General features: G+C 30.8%; 7 protein-coding genes across 7 annotated transcripts; 6 read left to right on the top strand and 1 right to left on the bottom strand.

Moving 5' to 3' along the window:
* Positions 1–227: 227 nt before the first annotated feature.
* On the top strand, positions 228–977 carry PCL5 (Pcl5p; the record flags this gene model as incomplete). The annotated part of the gene is made up of 1 exon (XM_011275787.1): positions 228–977. One exon carries the CDS (start codon positions 228–230, stop codon positions 975–977), a length of 750 nt encoding a protein of 249 aa, XP_011274089.1.
* Positions 978–2033: 1056 nt separating this feature from the next.
* Positions 2034–3866, top strand: BN7_3613 (Zn(II)2Cys6 transcription factor; the record flags this gene model as incomplete). Its single annotated transcript, XM_011275786.1, has 1 exon — positions 2034–3866. One exon carries the CDS (start codon positions 2034–2036, stop codon positions 3864–3866), a length of 1833 nt encoding a protein of 610 aa, XP_011274088.1.
* Positions 3867–4462: 596 nt separating this feature from the next.
* On the top strand, positions 4463–5197 carry HSP31 (glutathione-independent methylglyoxalase; the record flags this gene model as incomplete). The annotated part of the gene is made up of 1 exon (XM_011275785.1): positions 4463–5197. One exon carries the CDS (start codon positions 4463–4465, stop codon positions 5195–5197), a length of 735 nt encoding a protein of 244 aa, XP_011274087.1.
* A 194-nt stretch (positions 5198–5391) lies between these two features.
* Positions 5392–7053, top strand: ILV1 (threonine ammonia-lyase ILV1; the record flags this gene model as incomplete). Its single annotated transcript, XM_011275784.1, has 1 exon — positions 5392–7053. One exon carries the CDS (start codon positions 5392–5394, stop codon positions 7051–7053), a length of 1662 nt encoding a protein of 553 aa, XP_011274086.1.
* A 185-nt stretch (positions 7054–7238) lies between these two features.
* EPN2 (Epsin-2) lies at positions 7239–8736 on the bottom strand (the record flags this gene model as incomplete). The annotated part of the gene is made up of 2 exons (XM_011275783.1): positions 7239–8570; positions 8683–8736. 2 exons carry the CDS (start codon positions 8734–8736, stop codon positions 7239–7241), a joined length of 1386 nt encoding a protein of 461 aa, XP_011274085.1.
* A 1674-nt stretch (positions 8737–10410) lies between these two features.
* On the top strand, positions 10411–11841 carry FMO3 (dimethylaniline monooxygenase; the record flags this gene model as incomplete). The annotated part of the gene is made up of 1 exon (XM_011275782.1): positions 10411–11841. One exon carries the CDS (start codon positions 10411–10413, stop codon positions 11839–11841), a length of 1431 nt encoding a protein of 476 aa, XP_011274084.1.
* A 458-nt stretch (positions 11842–12299) lies between these two features.
* Positions 12300–13406, top strand: BN7_3608 (quinone oxidoreductase family protein; the record flags this gene model as incomplete). Its single annotated transcript, XM_011275781.1, has 1 exon — positions 12300–13406. The coding sequence occupies one exon, from the start codon at positions 12300–12302 to the stop codon at positions 13404–13406; it is 1107 nt and encodes a 368-aa protein (XP_011274083.1).
* Between the last annotated feature and the right edge of the window lie 6053 nt (positions 13407–19459).

Here is a 19459-nt window from a genome sequence, read left to right as displayed (position 1 = left end):
TATCATTAGTTTTTTTGTTTCTGTTATTATATCATCATCAAATGTCTTACTAGGGGTTTTATTGCATCATTATCATCATTATTATTTTGTTAAAGTCGTTTGTTTTTGAAAGAAAATAGAGAAGTTTCCATTATTGGATATTGTCGTTGATCGTCAATCCAATCAATTTTCATTATACGTTAGTTAATTCATTATTATCAATATTATCATAAATTAAAAAAAAAAAAATGGCTCATCATCTTACTCCAGAAGATGGCTTAAAATCATCAAATACTCATCAATCAATTATTCAAGATCAAATTCATCAAATTATTACACCACCTCCTTCTGTTAAACAATCAACAATCTCTTCAATAAATTCAAATAATTGTGATAGATCTACAAAAGCTGAAATTGCAAATAAATTTGTTTCAGAAGCTTCAGTTTTCATTTTATCATTATGGAAAAATCCAAATGTTTCAAATGTTGATTCTTTATTTAATAATAATTTAATTAATCAAAGAGATTATGAAAGATTTACAAGAGAAGTTATGAAACGTTCAAGATGTTCATTAGCTGCTTTACAAATTTCAATGTATTATTTATTTAAATTACAAACAAAAATTAAAAATAGATTTATTTCAAATAATAAATCATTATTCTGCCCAAAGAAGACTTTTTTAATTTGTTTAATTTTATCATTTAAATTTAATTATGATTCAAATTATACATTTAAATCTTGGTCAAAAGTTTCAGGTTTATCAATTAAAGATTTAAAAAATTTAGAATTTGAAATTTTAAAAGAGTTAGATTATAATTTAAATTGCTTTGGTGATTGTTTTACTAAATGGGAATCATTATTATCACAAGCTTTAGCTAAAATTGAAAAAATTATTGCTCAAAAATCTTTAATTGAATCATCAAGTATTGCTTTATCTAAAAAAAGAAATTTTAATGAACATGAACAATTTGGTAATTATAAAAAAGTTAGAGTATAGATTTTTTAATTTTTAAATAATGTATTAATATAATCTTATTATTATAAATATTTTCATATTGTAATTTTTAGTTTTCAAAACTGGATGCTTTTTTAAATCCTTATCTTGACTTGAGATTTGTGATAAAATTTTAATGTATGACATTCATTGTACTTGAACTTGATCTAATTATATGTAACTCTAAATTTTTTAGTTAAAGTATTGAACACTATCAAACATCTAGTTATGGAGAAATGTGTTGCAAAGGTAGTTGCAGGGGGTTAACTCAAATGATGAATTTTTGGTTACTCTAGTCATTGAGAAAACAATAAGAAATGGATGTATTCCCCGTATTTACCAAATAACTTGAGATCTTGAATTAAACAACACAGACACAGATTGTATCACTAAGGAAATAAAGTGTGATGAAATAAACACCTTCCAATAAGCAAATCTTCAAAATATCCTTTGATTTCCTTTCACAAAGTATTAATCATTTGGATTTATTCATTGTCCTGCGTTTGAATGTGACCAGTGACCAATACTGATTCCTGAACGACTCACTTCGAATGCGTTGTAGTGTTGGAGTGCAGTGTCTTCAAACAACCACGGTCAAAACAACTTTTCAACAAATGAGTCATATCAAACCTTCTTCCAATGCAATTCCATTAACAACCCATCAACATTATGCTACTTATAATAATTATATGATAATCATAGTTCATAGTTCATAGTTCAATATCACGGTTAAATTATTTACCCACAAAAACCATTTCTGGAGTGTTTCCCGATTTGGTAATTTCCAGGCTTTCCGTATTTTTCCAAATTCAACAAGTTCGCCATAGTACAATAATTAAGCAGTCAGACATAAATTATCGAAATAGTTTCTTACTTCACTGATAATTATAGGGGGAACTTTTATTTGATATATTTCATTATTTAAATTATTTTTACAATCTATTGAAGGAAAAGAATTTCATATAAAGCACTGGTATTATTCTATTGAAACTTTTTATCATCACAGTAATTTAAAAGATCTTTGCTGGGTATTAAGATGCTCTCCAGCTTTGATTAACCATGACTGCAAATCTATTAAACAGTGGTGAATCCTCAGAAAATAATAATCATAATCATAATAACAATAACAACAATGCTAATAACCCTACAGCACCAGTCCCACCAAAATCTAAAAGATCAAGAGATGGTTGTCAAAATTGTAAAGAAGGTCGTATAAAATGTGATAAATCTAAACCAATTTGTAAAGTATGTCTAAGGAAAGGTTTAACCTGTGATTATTCAAAGAAATTAATGTGGATATCAGTGGAAAAATCAGACTCAAGACATCCATCCTTCAAAAATAAAAGAACAAACAGTAAATCAAATACACCAAAGGATCAAAGTATAGATGGTATTAAACAATCCAAATCTATAACGCCTGAAAATATACCTCAACAACAAATAATAGATGCTGATGAAGAACTTGATATGTTAGACACTTCAGAGGAATATCAATTATTATCACCATCAGATCAAGTAATACAGTATAATAAATCAAGAAATTCAAGTTTAAGTAGTGTACAAAGTTATTATAATGAAGATGGTGAAATTGATGAATTAAGTGATGAATTTCAAGAAAGTGTACAATTAGATTTAGATACAATTTCTCATCATGGTTTAATGAAATTAGATCACCAAAGGATTTTGGAAACTCAAAGAAATTTTTCAATGACTTATCAAACATTTCCAAGAGAAATTTTTAATATTTTCCAAAGTAAAGATACTCAAAATATTTTTAGTCATTATTTATTTGTTACATGTATCGCAATAGATCCATTAAATGGTGCTGGTCCTCAAAATATTTCTGAAAAATTCTTTGTTCCAGTTGCTGTTAATGATCCTGCTACATTACATGGTATACTGAGTATATCTGCAAGTCAATTATCTTTTTCAAATCCAGAATATAAAAGATTATCACTTTTACATAAATCATTATCATATAAACATCTTTATGCATTATTGAAAGATGAAAAAGAATCCGTTAGTTTAAATGCCTTATCTGCAATCATTTGTCATCTTTCAATTGAAATTATACAATCAGGTTTACAAAATTGGCCTTTCCATATAAAAGCTTTAAGAAAAATTGTTCAAGAACGTAAAAAAAGAAAAATTAAAGAAGATCAATTAACTTGGTTTTTATATTTAAGAATCGCAAGATATGATAATTTTGCAACTTTAACAACTGGTGAAAAACCATTATTTAAAGAATTTAATTCTTCAGATTTTAAAACTTTAGATCCTTTAATTCAAAATTTTGATTGTGTTTTTGGTTGTCCAACAACTGTTTTATTTTTTTGTTCAGAATTAACATATATTGGTAAAACAATATTTGATTCTAAACAAACAGGAAATTTTGTATCGTTATCAAATCATTTAGAATCAATTGGATATTCTGAAATTATATTGAAAAAAAGATTAAATAAATTATTGAAAAGATCAAAATCTCCAATTAATTCATCTGATTGGGATGAGATTGAAAAAATGTGGAGCTCAACAATGATTATTTTATTTCATCAATCTCTTTATAATAATGTTGATAAAGAAATTTTAAATCAAGAAAAAATTACATTCTTCAATGCTTTACAAGAATTTGTTAAATTTGATAGTTTTTTCTGTTCAAATCTTTTATGGCCATTATTAAAAATTTCAACAGGATTAAATTCAAATAATGATAGAATCTTTGTTAAAGATACATTACAATTATTTTTTGACAAGACGAATATTGGTGCTTTTAAAGGTGTTTTGAAAATTGTTGATGAATTATGGGAACTTATGGATAATGGAAAATATAATGAACCTTATGATTGGTGGAGATATCAAGATGAAAAATGTTGGAACATATTCTTAGCTTGAAAACTTGTATTATCATGTTTTTTCTCTATTTTTTATTGTTATAGAAGATTAACCTCGAGGTGGATATACGGGTTAGTTGGTAATGTTGGTATATATTTAAGTATTACTTGTATTTAGGCGTTTGGTTTATAAAATTTGAATTTATGATATTAAAGATTCATATATTGATCAGACTTGTATTATTCTGAAGCCTGATATTGAACCTCATATTGAATTTGAGTTTGACGATTGAATTATCATAATTATTATAATATAAACAATTAAATGAATGTTAGCTAGTGATATTATTTTACTTTTTAGCTCAATATAAACTGTACGCAATCAAAAGTTTCAACTAAAAGCAGGTCAATCTGTCAAGCTTATAAAGCGCAACGTTTTTTTATAAATTTATCCGGGGAACTCGTTTTAACATCACTACATCTCATATTCGCAATCTTATATCCAAGTTCATAACAAGGATTAAGTTAGCAAGCAATTTCAGTTGAAATTTGTATATATAAGGTGTAAAAAAACCGTAAGAATACAATACCTAATGCTAACTGTATTATTTAAATTATCAATTACAATAATTTACAATCGGTAAAATAGTATTCAATATGACAGATAAACCAGTCCCAAGAAAAGTCGCATTAGCTGTTACATCTTATTTTGGCCCATTTTATGATGATGGCTCCAAAACTGGGTTGTTTTGGAGTGAAGCTGCACATCCTTTTGATGTATTTACAAAAGCAGGTTTTGAAGTTGATCTTGTCTCAGAAACAGGAACCGTTGGTCTTGATGAACATTCAACTAAAGAACCATTTTTAGCTAAAGAAGATATTGAGGCATTTGAAGATAAATCTTCAGGAATTAATGCACAATTGAAAAGCGTGAAAAAGGCTTCTGATTTGAATCCAAGTGATTATGGTATCTTTTTCGCAGCTGGTGGTCATGGTGTTTTATTTGACTTCCCTAATGCTACAAATTTACTTGAATTAGCTTCTCAAATTTATGATAATGGTGGTATTGTTAGTGCAGTTTGTCATGGTCCAGCGATTTTCGAAAATTTAAAAGATAAGAAAACTGGTGAACATCTAGGTAAAGGTAAAACTTTAACAGGTTTCACAAATCTTGGTGAAGAACAAATTGGTGTTGTCGCTGCTGTTAAAAAGTACAATCTTAAATTCAATCAAACTGTTTTCGAAGAAATTGGTGCAACTTGGTCACCACCACCTTCTCCATTTGAAGTATATTCAGTTGTTGATGGAAGAATTGCTACAGGTTCGAACCCGGCTTCAGCTGCTGATACTGCTAACAGTGCTATAAAAGCATTCAATTCATTATCTGTTTAATTTAGACACTAATAGTGTAATTTAATAGTACGATCTTAATTAATTTGAAAATTGTAGATTGTACGTACTTTTCGTGTCCGTTCCGATGAGTAAAAAAAGTTGTCCGGTGTTTTGACCTTTCAAAACATGGGTATTATTGATTCATTTCATATTTTAAATCTTTACATCTATAGCTTTATTGAATCAGGAAAGCTATGGTTTTGGCAAAAAGATTAGTACATTTTAGAAATGTGCTCAAGCAACAAAGATGCTACTCAATAGCTGCTAAATACCCAGATTTATTAAAACAAGATTTGTTACCAAATGGTGACCCAGATTATGTTCGTTTAATATTGACATCAAGAGTCTATGATGTCGTTGACGAAACTCCAATATCACATGCCGTATCATTGTCTCATAAAACAGGCTCTAATGTTCAACTGAAAAGAGAAGATTTATTACCAGTTTTCAGTTTCAAATTACGTGGTGCTTACAATATGATTGCAAAACTTGATCCAAGTCGTAAAGCGAAGGGTGTCATTGCCTGTTCAGCTGGTAATCATGCCCAAGGTGTTGCATTCTCAGCTAAGAACTTAGGTATACCAGCGACTATTGTTATGCCTACTGCTACTCCAAGTATCAAATATCAAAATGTTTCAAGATTAGGAGCCCAAGTTGTGTTATATGGTGATGATTTTGATTCAGCAAAAGCTGAATGTGCTAGATTAACAGAAGAAAATGGTTTAACCAATATTCCACCTTTTGATCATCCGTATGTTATTGCTGGTCAAGGTTCAATCGCTATGGAACTCTTACGTCAAACTAATGGTGAAAAATTAACTGCAGTTTTTTGTGCTGTAGGTGGTGGTGGTTTAATCGCTGGTATTGGTGCTTATTTGAAAAGAGTTGCTCCACATGTTAAAATCATTGGTGTTGAAACATTTGATGCAGATGCTTTAGATCAATCATTAAAAGCCAAAAAAAGAGTCCAATTGGATACTGTTGGTGCATTTGCTGATGGTACAGCTGTTAAAATCATTGGGGAAGAAACATTCAGAGTTTGTGAAGATGTTGTTGACGAAATAGTCAAAGTTGATACTGATGAAATATGTGCTGCTATTAAAGATGTTTTCGAAGACACTCGTTCAATTGTTGAACCTTCTGGTGCCATGACAGTTGCTGGTATGAAGAGATACATCAAGAATCATCCTGAAATTGACCATACAAAAGCCACTTACATACCCGTTTTATCTGGAGCTAACATGAATTTTGATAGATTAAGATTTGTTTCAGAAAGAGCTGTTTTAGGTGAAGGTAAAGAAGTTTTCATGCTTGTTTCTATACCAGACACACCAGGATCATTCCAAAAATTACAAAGCATCATTCATCCAAGAACTGTTACTGAATTCTCTTATAGATATAATGAAAATCAAGAAAAAGGGAACGGGGCTACTCAAGAAGCATATATTTATACATCATTTTCTGTCATTGATCGTCAAAAGGAAATCTCACAAGTTTTGAACGAGTTAGAAAAATTTGGCTTCTCAGCCATTGATATATCTCAAAATGAAATGGCAAAATCACATGGCCGTTATTTGGTTGGTGGTTCTGCAAATCTACCAAATGAAAGATTATTAAATTTTGAATTCCCTGAAAGACCAGGAGCTTTGACTAAATTTTTAGAACATTTGAAAGGAAGCTGGAATCTAACTTTATTCCATTATAGAAATCATGGATCTGATATTGGAAAGGTCTTGGTTGGTTTAGATGTTCCTCCTCAAGATGAAGAACTTTTTCATCAATTTTTGAAAGATATTAACTATCAATATAAAGATGAAACTGAAAACTTGGTTTACAAGAAATTCTTGAAACGTTGATACCACACATGTGTATACTAAACTATGATATATATAAGTATTTTATAAATTACTTAAAGAATTCATTTTGCCTCTGTAAATATCTGGGTTAGATTTCGATTTCCTACAATTTTCATCCTAAAATCATTTCAATTTAACTAAAAATATATAGTACAGATAGAGGGGGTTATTACATCAAACTCTAATCAAATATCAATTAATGATTGTTCACCTCCTTGGCCACGTTGTTGTTGTTGTTGTTGTTGTTGTTGTTGTTGCTGTTGACCTTGGTTACCAAAACCATAACCAGTGTGAGATGGAATAACACCTGTACTTGCGACACCTGTATATTGTCTCTGAATAAAAGGATTAGCAGTGGAATTATTCTCTGTACGTATACCCGTACCAGAAGAGTTTATGAATGTGGAAGATTTTGTAAATTGAGCTGGAATACGTAAATTACCTTCGTTACCAAAGGTATCGATACCTGTGCCAGTTGCAAGTAAGTTGTTGAGTTCGGAATATTCTTCGCTTTTCTTTTGAGATCCTGTAGGAACTTTTTCTAACTTTGGTTGTGCACTAACAGCAGATTCACTAGCTTGAGCTGGGTTTGGGCTGCTCAATGAGAATGGATTATTAGACCCAGTTGGCAAAGGTTGCAAGCTTTGTTGTGATTGTGCTTGTTGTTGTTGTTGTTGTTGTTGCAATAGCTGTTGTTGTTGAAGATTTTGTAAGTACTGTTGTTGTAAATATTGCTGTTGCAAATATTCCTGCTGTTGTTGCTGTTGTTGTTGATACTGTTGTTGTTGCTGCTCTTGAAGAAGTCTTTGCAAGTATTGTTGTTGTTGTTGCTCTTGCTCGTATTGCTGTTGTTGCTGTTGTTGTTGTAGGTATTGTTGTTGCTGTAACTGTTGCATATAGTCATTACCATAAGCGTTTTGAAGATACCCAGTATTCACTGAGTTGATTGGATTTCCAAAAATATCAAATTGTCCTTGTTGATTATCAGAGAGATCTAAAAGATTTTGGTTTTGATTTTCTCTTAATCTTCTTGCCTCTTCTTCTTCACGACTGAGTCTCAATGCAGTATCTAACCCATCATCATCAGTTGATTCATTTCTTCTTCTTCTCTCATCCTCTTCTGCTGTCCTTCTACTTTCGTCAAGAGCCTTTTGTAGTTCATCCTCATCTTCGGCATCTGGATTATTATCAGAACTGACGCTTGAACGTCTCTGTGGTCTTCTTCTTTCTCTTCTATCTTGTCTCATACTACGCTCAGTTCTTAATCTTTCATCATCCCTCAATAAAGAAGTTAGCTCTTTAGCCTTGACTCTGATGATGGTACCTTGATCATGTCCTTCTTCATCCACATATTGGAATTCTCTGAGAGTTTTGATGATATATAAATTATCTTTTGACCACAACACAACATTCTCAGAACCCGCTCTAACAATGAAGTCAAGTACAGTTAAAGCCTTAGCAACATGTCTCCAGTTTTTACCTTTGTCATTGAGACGACGGTCAAGCATATCCATAATCTCTAAAAATTCGACGCTTTTTTAGTTAGTATCAAAGTTGTTTCCATTTTTCTGTTAGCATATACTCACTGTTCGTAAGTAGAATCAGCGATGTCTTCCATATCAGTTCTACTTGGCCCATATGGTTCATTTGATGTAGCTTGTTATTTGTTAGAATTGACTTCATTCCCTTACAAGAAATTGTAAGCACTTACCATTTCTCACTTTCACCTGGGCTGTTGAATACCCATTGGCAACATTTTTGATTGATCTAACAAAAGCTTTAGACATTGGATTAGTATATTCTCGTTTTCTTGTTGGACTATCTTTAAAAATATATGTGTCTCTGTCTGTTATTGAAGACAGGATTGTAAAGTTCCCTTAGCAAGTGGTGGGTTGAATTTGAATTGTTTATTGTAGCAAAAAGGAGTGGGAGATTTGGACACTATCAAGAAATTGAAATTGTGAAAATGCGAAAATTGGTGAAGTCGTCCCCTTACCATCTAGTGCTGTGCCATTAATGTCAAATCAAGGCTCATAGAAACCAAAAACTATGAGAAGCGCGATAGAATATTTTAAGTTTTAACCCCATCTAGGACATGATAAATAACCAAAAGCTATGGATATTACTCTTTCATAAAGCTTTAATAAAGCCCAATAAAATTCCACATTAATATTATATTCACATTTGACAAAAATCCAAACTATTTGCTGAAGTACCTCTGAATCCTGATCTGACTTCTGACTTCTGACTTTAGCTATTATATTTCTACCAGCAAACCACATGATTACACATTTTGAAACTGATACAATTGCTCTAAAATAATGAAAAGTTGATTATGGTAAATATCAAGTAAATACCAAAAACACTACGTTCCCTTCGTGATATATCTTTTTCACCTTTAAAATCCCTTATCCGACTCAGGAAGCATATCATGATATGATCACAAAGAGCGCTATAATACAAACCTTTGAAGTCAATGATATACATAGCCAAATACACTAAACTCTGTCTATCAGTAAACCTTGATAAATTCTCAATATAGGAAAAGACTAATAGTTTCCAATTGTTATGCATCAGGTACCAGGATCTATGTAACTCCTTTGATTAAAGTAACTCACAAATAATTCAAAGTTATAGAGGTCAAGTGAGAATAAAGATAGAGAGGAATTATACTCAATTCAATAGTCCAAACACGTGAAATCTGAGAAGTTAAGCTTCAGGATTGAATTGACCAATTAACTTCTTCTTTGGTTTTTCAAACTTTATTATTGGCAAGTTGTTACATTGATTACTATGGGCATGTTGTTGATGTTGTTGCATTGCAAATTTGGACGACAAAATAGTGATATAAATTACTAATTAATACTGGAAACTTTAACCAACAGAAATACAATCACCACCAGTCTTGAAAATATTATAACATTTTGAATCTTTAATTGAATTTGCAATTCAATATATTGCAATCAATTGTATATTGTATAGCGTACAGCTTTGAAGTCATGCTTTATATATCTTCACCCTGTGATTATTATAATAATTGAAAAATACAATATAAATTCAATCGTAGAATATATTCAAACTTAATATTCAGGATTAATATATGTCATAGATATAACACAACTGCAAACTTGGTGTTATACATATCAGATATATAGCAGCTAGAATATATAGATATATAGACATGGATTATATAATATGTATGTGCCATTACCAACAAACTATGGCTTCGATTGTACTTCATGTATCCACACATTTGACTTAATAGATACGTCTTGAAAAATGGGCATCAATTAGATATCTAAGAGATGAATGAATCTTTCAATATGATGATACAGTATAGTCTGAAAGTCGAATATAATGACTATTAAGAAGATTCGATCAGTTGGTATAATTGGTGGTGGACCAAGTGGTGCAATCTCATTAGATTCATTAATTAAAGAATCGACATTTGACAAGATAGTACTTTTTGAAAGGAAAGATAATTTTGGTGGAACATGGAGAGCTGATGAGCCTAAACAAGATATCAAAGTCAAACCAGGGTCAACTCCTCAAGAAGTCGATCCTCCAATCCCTCTTCCCCAAGAGTTTGAGAATGCTGATGAAGAATTAAAAGTGGAAATTGCTGAAAGAGTTCCAAGATGGGATGAATCGCCTGCAACTTATAGATCGTTAAGAACCAATGTTCCTGAGAGGATAATGACTTTTTCTGATGATAAAAAATTTCCATGGTTAGACCAACCTAATCAAGATGAGTTAACAACAAGGGAATCTGTTGAGAAATATATTATAAACTATATTGAAAGATTATCAACAAACCCTTCCTCAAATGTGGAAATTTTTAAAAATACCCATGTTGAAAGGATTTTAAAGAAGGGTGAACAATGGGAAGTCGTTATTAGAAGTGAAGTTGGAAACTTAGATATTTGGAAGAAATTATTTTTTGATTCCATTATTATAGCTACAGGTCATTATAACGTTCCACAAATTCCTAACGTTGAAGGTATAAATGAATTTATTCTTTCTGGAAGAGGTCAAGTGCTACATTCAAAGGGGCTTATTGTGAATTCAAAATTTCAGAATAAGAAGGTTATAGTTATAGGCTCAAGATCTTCTGCATCAGATACAGTTCGTGAATTGAAAACTTTTACAAATGATATTATATGGTCAGTTAAAGATACATCAACTACTTTCTTTGCAGGTCATAAATTATCCCGAACCCCAGAAACTTTAAGAAAACCACCAATTTCAAAATATGTTGTACAAGATGATACAACCACTGTTTTTTTCGAAGACGGATCATCTGCAAAGAATCCAGATTATGTGATTTATGCAACTGGATATTTTTTTTCCTATCCCTTTCTTCAGGATTATAATTCAAATTTAACACCTCAAGGAAAAATCATTAAAGGGCTTTATCAACATACTTTCTATATCAAAGATCCTTCATTATCATTTGTTGGGACACCAATAGATGGTATGAGTTTTAGAGTTTTTGAAATCCAAGCTATACTTGTTGCAAGGTACTTGGCTGGTAAGATCAAGCTACCGTCTGTGCAAGAACAAGAGCAATGGCATAAGGAGAGACTTGAAAAATATGGAATTTCAAGATTATTTCATACAACAGGTCAAGATCCTGCCTTAATATATATTGATAATTTAATCAAACTAGGTGGTGGTTACGACTCAATTAATGGTACAGGTAAACCTTTCCCTAAGTTTTCAGAATTGGATTTAGAAATATATGAAGCCAACAAAAAACAATTAACCGAGAGGTGGTCATTGACATAAGGTTTATTTTATATACATATCTAGTGTAATTAATTTATATAAATTGTGCAGATGTATAGAAAATATTATAATATAATTATATTATGTATTATATATATGATTAATGTATAATTATACGTATAAATTAATACACCTCATGTTGATTATTAATTATATATAATATGCAATAGGCGCTGACAATATATGATCTATATTATAATAATATATGTGTTGTACCCCGTTAACTTGATCAGCCCGTTAGCTCGTAATATTATAAGCTGGTCCATTGCGAATATAAGTTGACCCATTATGAATATAGTTGCAATAAATATAATCTAAGGTACTAGTGTGCACTAGTAGTGTGGAGACAATTAAATTTTGTGGAAATAGCGCCACTTTATCTCCGATTTATAATCACACAAATTCTCAAAAATTCACATATAAATTAGGGACAATTGCATATTTCTAGATTCCAGATCATGAAGCTTTGGAGTAAATCAATTCCAACTATATTCAATTCACTTGGAGCGAAATCAATTATATCAAAGACTACTGAAAATTTAAGAACAGATATTAGAGCCATGTCCACCCAAATTCCAACTACCCAAAAAGCCATCAGAATTCACGAAACTGGGGGTTTAGAAGTTTTGAGATATGAAGATATCCCAGTACCAGAAATCCAAGATCATGAAGTTTTGATTAAAAACAAATACGCAGGTATCAATTTCATTGAATCATACTTTAGAACTGGTCTTTATCCTTCACAAAAACCTTATACACTAGGAAGAGAAGCTGTTGGTGTTATTGTTTCTAAAGGTTCTAAAGTCCAAGATTTTGATGTTGGTGATTATATTTCATATTTATCAGCGTCAACATTTGCTCAATATACCAAGTTTGATCCTTCAATAAGAGCTTTCAAATTACCAAAAGAGTCGACTGATGAGAAATTGAAACAATATGCTGCTTTGCCGGTTCAAGGGTTCACTGCATTAACTTTCATCAATGAGTCTTATAATGTCCAGAAGGGAGATTATATATTAGTCCATGCAGCAGCTGGTGGTGTTGGGTTAATTTTGACTCAATTAATCAAAGCTCGTGGAGCTCATGTCATTGCCACAGCTTCATCTGATGAGAAATTGAAATTGGCCAAAGAGAATGGGGCAGAGTTTTTAATTAACTCTAAGACAGAAGATATTGTTAAAAAAGTCCTAGAATATACTAACGGTAAAGGTGTTGCTTCTAGTTTTGATGGTGTTGGAAAAGATACCTTTCAAATTTCTTTGGACTCTTTAGCTAGAAAAGGTACTTTGGTTTCATTTGGTAACGCGTCAGGAGCTGTTGAACCAGTTCCATTGACAAAATTGACACCAAAAAATTTAAAATTATTAAGACCAACTTTATTCAATTATATCGTGGAAAAAGAGGAATGGGAATTTTATTCGAATCAACTGAGAGAGCTTGTTGAATCTGGTGAATTGAATTTGAGAATTGAAAAAACTTATCCTTTGAGCAATTACTCTCAGGCTGCTGAAGATTTGGAAGGAAGAAAAACTACTGGTAAATTATTTTTGGAAATCCCGCAGTAATTCTAAAACAGATAAACTTACATTATAAGTTTTAATTTAAGAAAATATATCTATTTTATTTAGTGTTTCTTTCATTTTGTTGTAAGGTTCGATCATTCCAAATTCAAATGCGTTTAATTCGAATAGGTTGGATTTTGGATCGGTAAATTGATGTCATAGATTAAGTAAGCTGTTACAAAAAAAAGAAGGAGTATCTTTGTGTCAAATAATTAACCTTATCATTTTAAGAGAACATAAAGACATATCCAAAGGCAAATTCAAATAAAAAAGCTAGATTGAAGCAGAAAGAAGGTTTATGAAGGTAGTGCTGCTAATATTCAAATGAAAGAAATGGTCTATAACGTGATATTTGTATCATCCAAATATCATCGGCCAATTTGGAAAGAACATGATGCTTGAGACTGTTCTGACGTTCTGACGCAAAAACAAAGAGGGAAATGAACTTCAGATATATTAAATTTATCATTACATACGCTTAAATCGGCTGATTCTTGTCTGAGTTTAATTATTCATCTCATGTTGGAGTTAAGTGAGTTTCATGGTCAACCATATTACTTTTACGTTATTTGAAGTTCGGCAAGTTTGCAAAATAAAACCAATGACTGGATAGCTTGACATTGATTCTTAAATGTAATTTTGGCAGTTATAAATAATTTTCAAGGATTGAAAAACTATTATATTGAAGCATAGGCTTGTATAATTAAGAGCAAAATGTAATCTGGTTACATTGATAAGAGCACTGGTATTTTAACTTTGGAAATACTGAACACAAATTACCTACAGGTATGACTTATTGTCCTGGGTCCTGACTCCTGGGTATTATAGAATTTTTTTGGTAACATAGTTAAAACAAATCTATAAGGAAGATACCAAATAGGTACAAAGTTAGCATATATGATAGAATACACAACCCAAGAAAGTTATTATATTGGAAAAGCTAAATAGTCGACCCTGAATAAAATATGAGCTCATTTAGTCTTGAATCAAATGTACTGTAACTTAAAAGAATGCTATTCTCGCAACTTAGATTACTATGAGTCTATGCATAGAAGGGAGTTCCAGGCCAAATTCTGTTTGTACAAGAGAGTACCGAGAACGATAACTGGTATCCTCAAAAAATGGAAGCTACTAAAGGCTGACCTATTATTAGTGGTTTTGTACTTACTATTGATCAAATGGTCCACATTCACAGCCTAAAAGACTTTTGATATTTTAGACTTTTCAAAAATTTAAACTATTTATATATAGATAGCTTAAATCTAACTTTTCATGAGCTAATATGTATCCATCTCGAAACCTCTCTTGACACTTACAAGATTTATGTAACATCATACAAGAAGGTTAGCCACAGCACATATAAATATAATAAAACACACAGTGACATTAAATACACCGCTTTTATTTATAAATTTTTTGTCAATAGATCCCTTATTATCCCCAGCCTCAAATAATCATTGACATTGTAAGTAAGCAGGAAAACCTAACCATTCCTTTTCTTTTTAAGACGCCTACCTCATTAACATATGGCATTTGAATGTTGAGATATATTAATTCTTAGAAATATAGGTGGAATGCCATCGATAACACACCTTTCCAATTACCAACTTGTGTTGAGGTTGAAATAATTTTAACAGCTTAAATTCAATTATATTAGAATAAAATTGGAAATAATATTTGTTTCTAAAGAAGAATAATCATTCAAATCTTTATTATATACTTGATATATGAAGTTAATAAACAATTTAGGATCTCATATATAAATATGCTATCATTTCATACAGGGATATTATAGTTATATAATTACTTTCGTTATCTAATTGATACAAAACAATTTATAACAACAGTGTTCTCTTATAACTCATTAGTATTTTTGAAGATCGAAAGAAAGCAATAAAAACTATTCGAATAAGAGAATGCAGTCAATGACAACTTATACCACTGAAGCGATACTTTTTGTCTCAATAAATTCTATACATCCAGCACTTATAGTTGAAAGTTCAACAGAACAAACACAACATATTCACATATTCAATACCGATTAAAACAAATTGATTCGCTGATGACGGTTTTGCTGTTATAAATTTTAAACTAAAAGTATCTATATTCAATATCACCAATGACATCAAAGATAGTAGAGAATTAAATGTAATTTACGGTCTTCGATTAATTTATAGAACCACTTAACATTATTAATGTGACACATTTATTCAATAACACTGCTGTTGTACTGCTACACCCACGAGAGAATCTTAGTTGCTCATTTCACTCATTTAATAAGCTGAGTGCGTTGAACCTAACTATAGAGTACCACACTAAACAGTATTTACAAAGAGTGAAGAAGCAACCAAATATAACAGATTCCAACCACACACCTTATACCTAGATAAATAACTTAACTTTGTATGCTCCAGCAAATAATAGTGGTATCATCAATTTTAGTAAAGGTGTTCTGCGAGTTATAATAAATGCGTTTCGATTCTTTTGAATGTTGTAGGTTATTAACAATCGGAAGCACTATATTTAGCTAGTACAATGCTATCTAATGCTAACTAATAGACAACTTGATCTTAACATCTTGTTTCTATCTGGCTTCTTTCTCTTTAGCTGACAGTTTTGCTGGTCATTTGTGTACATTTAATCTATCAGTGCATCTTAAGGGAACTTCTGGAAGTCTGGAAGATGAGTTGGTTAGATATTTATGAGGGCTTTGTCATAGGTGTTGAATATTATGATCAAATATCAAAATAAATGTGATTATAAATGGTGTTATTATAAATGGTGTGATCATAAATGGTGTGGTTATAAATGATCTGATTTAATGGTGTGACTTAAAGGAAATGTTAAATGTATCTAGTATGATGTTGTGTTATATTAGTTAAAGACAAAGAAACAAATATGCATGATCTAAAAGGAATCTTATATGTATGATCTAAACTCCTATGATATTGATGCAAAAGAGAACAAATAGATGGTATGATTAATAGAAGTTGTAGTGATAAACTAAATGAAAACAAATGTCAATTAAACAAGAAGAAATCTAATAGAATGAATATATAAAGAGCTCAAAGTGTCTATTAGTTATATAGTTAAGTTTTGAATAAGTTTAATATAGAATTTGTGAAAGAAAAACATGTCTGTACTAGCAACGATCTTCAACCTACAACTTGGTACATCTTATGAATGATTTAGTTTTTTCCTGAATCATTGTATGTGGATTAGAGTTAAGGATTCGAAACCTGTCAACTTTATATGAGCTCTAATGTTCAGTTAACTGACCAAGCTTTATGTTTAGAATTCTTCATCTTATTGGAAGTTATGAGAATATTTTTTTAAGTCTTGATAAGCTAATTAGTACTAAATCTTTATTGGTAATTATGCAGCAGTACTAAAAGAAAAATTCTTAGAAATTGCCTGATCATTTTGAACTTGTCACTAAAATGGAGGTTAAAGAGAAATAACAATGCTAAAATAATAGAGGTGAGAGAATATATAGTCAAAAGTTGTACATAAACTTGACTCAAATTATTAGATAGTTACCATAATTTTTTTATGAATACCTTAGAGTTTTATGGATGTTTGAAACTAATAAACAATTTGAAATAAGTATATAAAAACTACAAGTAGACGCATAGATTTTGACACATGGACTCAACTGTTCGGAATGCTTTTTATCATTACTCTCGATGTTTTATTTAGTATCATGAAGATGAGATGTATTTTAGGTTTGAGTTAGGGTTGGCTTAGAGGCTGGGATTTTCAATACTATGCTATAAAGTTTCAAAATCTACTAAAGTCACATTTATCTTAAAGCTTTATTTTCCCTAAAAGATCAACTCTGTTGTGCTGAATGCTCACCAATGTAACCCAATTTTCCAGTGAACAACGCTCAGACAAGTAAGCTGGGTTTGTAGAAAATGTACCCAGTAAAACAATGAAACCAACTATGCTTTACATAATCTTTTAAAGGGGAGAGTAGTAAATAAGAGCAATTTGGAATAGGTTGTTTGGAGATGAACAGAAAAAAAAGAGATGTTTCACATTTCTTAACAAGATTGATTTTATTTCCTACTATTGTGTGTTAAAGAAGGAGTATAGATATACATACTTACTCCGATATGATTGCAAATCGTACAAGAAGCTGGAAGAAGCTGGCCAGATGTATATAGATTAAGTATTGGATAACTCTATTCAGCTGCACATCAATGCCCATTACAAATAAGGAATAATTGTAGTTAGAATTCCAATATTAGCTGTAAATGTTGAATATTTTCTCTGAGAATTACAATATATTTCAAATTTGTCCGCTATAAAGAGCTGAACTACACTGAACCAACTGTTATATTCATAAACTAGACACTATTTAATGACTAGCTGTTATCTGACCTTAAGGCTTCAAAGGATTGATTCGATTTGTATATTAGTGCTTTCGTGTTCCACGACATGATGTTATACTTCACTGATCTGCTACGAAAAATGGTTAATGGGCTGCACAATATAGGTTGTTTTTGAAGTATAGCTTATCAAGCATGCTGGTGTAGACTTTCGATTGATAAAATTTGTCTATTGATTTAATTATCTCTGATATTTTGAGTATCAAGGGCAATATAACTTAGCTGTGTGGTTATTGAAATATTGTCAGAGCCATATGTGGTTATTGAAACATTGTGATAAGCATATGTGGTTAGAAATATATTGTGGTAAGTGTATGTGGATCCGACAATATTGTGGGAACCCTGTGTGGTTATGACAATACGGAAGAAGTACTTGTGGTTTAAACAATATTATATTAAGTACAAGTTGTTCCTACAATGAACAACCCGGCCATTGTGGGAACCACAAGTTGTTTATTAAGTGATGTGGTTCTCACAATGCAACATATACATAATAAGTAATTCAATTTGTTTCAATATGATTGGGATCCTTTTATTTGAAGAAATTAAATCATTTGAGCAAAGGGCACCTTCACTTTCTTGTTCTTTTTTCAAATCACCAGATATCAATAAAGAATATATAATTTAGAAAAAATACAATTTGGATTTCATTCCTTTAAAATTTCTTGTGACAACAAATCACAATAGAGTTTTTCACTCTCAATGTATTCATAATCATTAATTTTCTAATCCTTTTAAAACCCTTGCTTAATAAATTAACAAGAAACTGAAATTTTAGTTAATAAACCACATATTTTAAAATCGGGTGCTTCAATTCACAAGGCCTGAATCAAGACCTGAATATGAATATCAACTATCTTTACCAAATGCATTAGAATTATTATCATTACCACAGGACTCCCCTGAAACTTCATATTATAAATCAATAATTACTGGTGAAGAATATTTCTGAACTATGCATTCCCTTGATATTCATCAAATTCTAATAAACCTATCAACAATAGATTAAATGAATGAATGAATCCACTCAATTGTTCATATTCTCTTTAACTTCGTCTTCATATCCCATAGTTCAATGTAATAACTCAATCCTGTAACAATATAATAAATTCAATGCATCAAATGTATTGAGTCCAATCGATCACAAACGCGACTTTAACTAAATTCAAAAATCTTCATACAGCTCTCGAAAAAAAGTTTCGAGATCATCCAAACATTCAGTCCACATACAATTTGATCTCCTTTTTGTCTGAGTTTTGGATATCAATGAATCACTGAATCAGTAACACCCCATAATGGAATTCCTTATTTTGAGCAAAACTTTTGTTCAAAAAGAATATCCATTGTTGTGCATTTCTTCATGATATGTGGTGTATCTCTATGATAAGCACAAAACCATGGAGCATATCATATATATTGGTCAATAACTCAAAAGAAATTATTTCTTAAAAAAAAGCTAAATGTACCAAAGGACTAGAAATATCTTTTACCCATTATTGTTGAAATTGATTTTAAATATATTACTCGACAAGGAGGTGATGGTTCTTTCTTCTGAGCTCTTTATGAGACAAATCACAACTGGATTTTGGTTGTTAAAATCTTATACCCACAATTTGATAACTCAACATTGACAGGCCCTTATGCTTCACCTTAAATTTGTGA

The sequence above is a fragment of the Wickerhamomyces ciferrii genome, contig 00104 (assembly GCF_000313485.1).
Source record: "Wickerhamomyces ciferrii WGS project CAIF00000000 data, strain NRRL Y-1031 F-60-10, contig 00104, whole genome shotgun sequence".
NCBI lineage: Eukaryota > Fungi > Ascomycota > Saccharomycetes > Phaffomycetales > Wickerhamomycetaceae > Hansenula > Hansenula ciferrii.
Note: the sequence above shows the minus strand (reverse complement) of the source record. Positions and strands in the feature narration are given on the sequence as shown.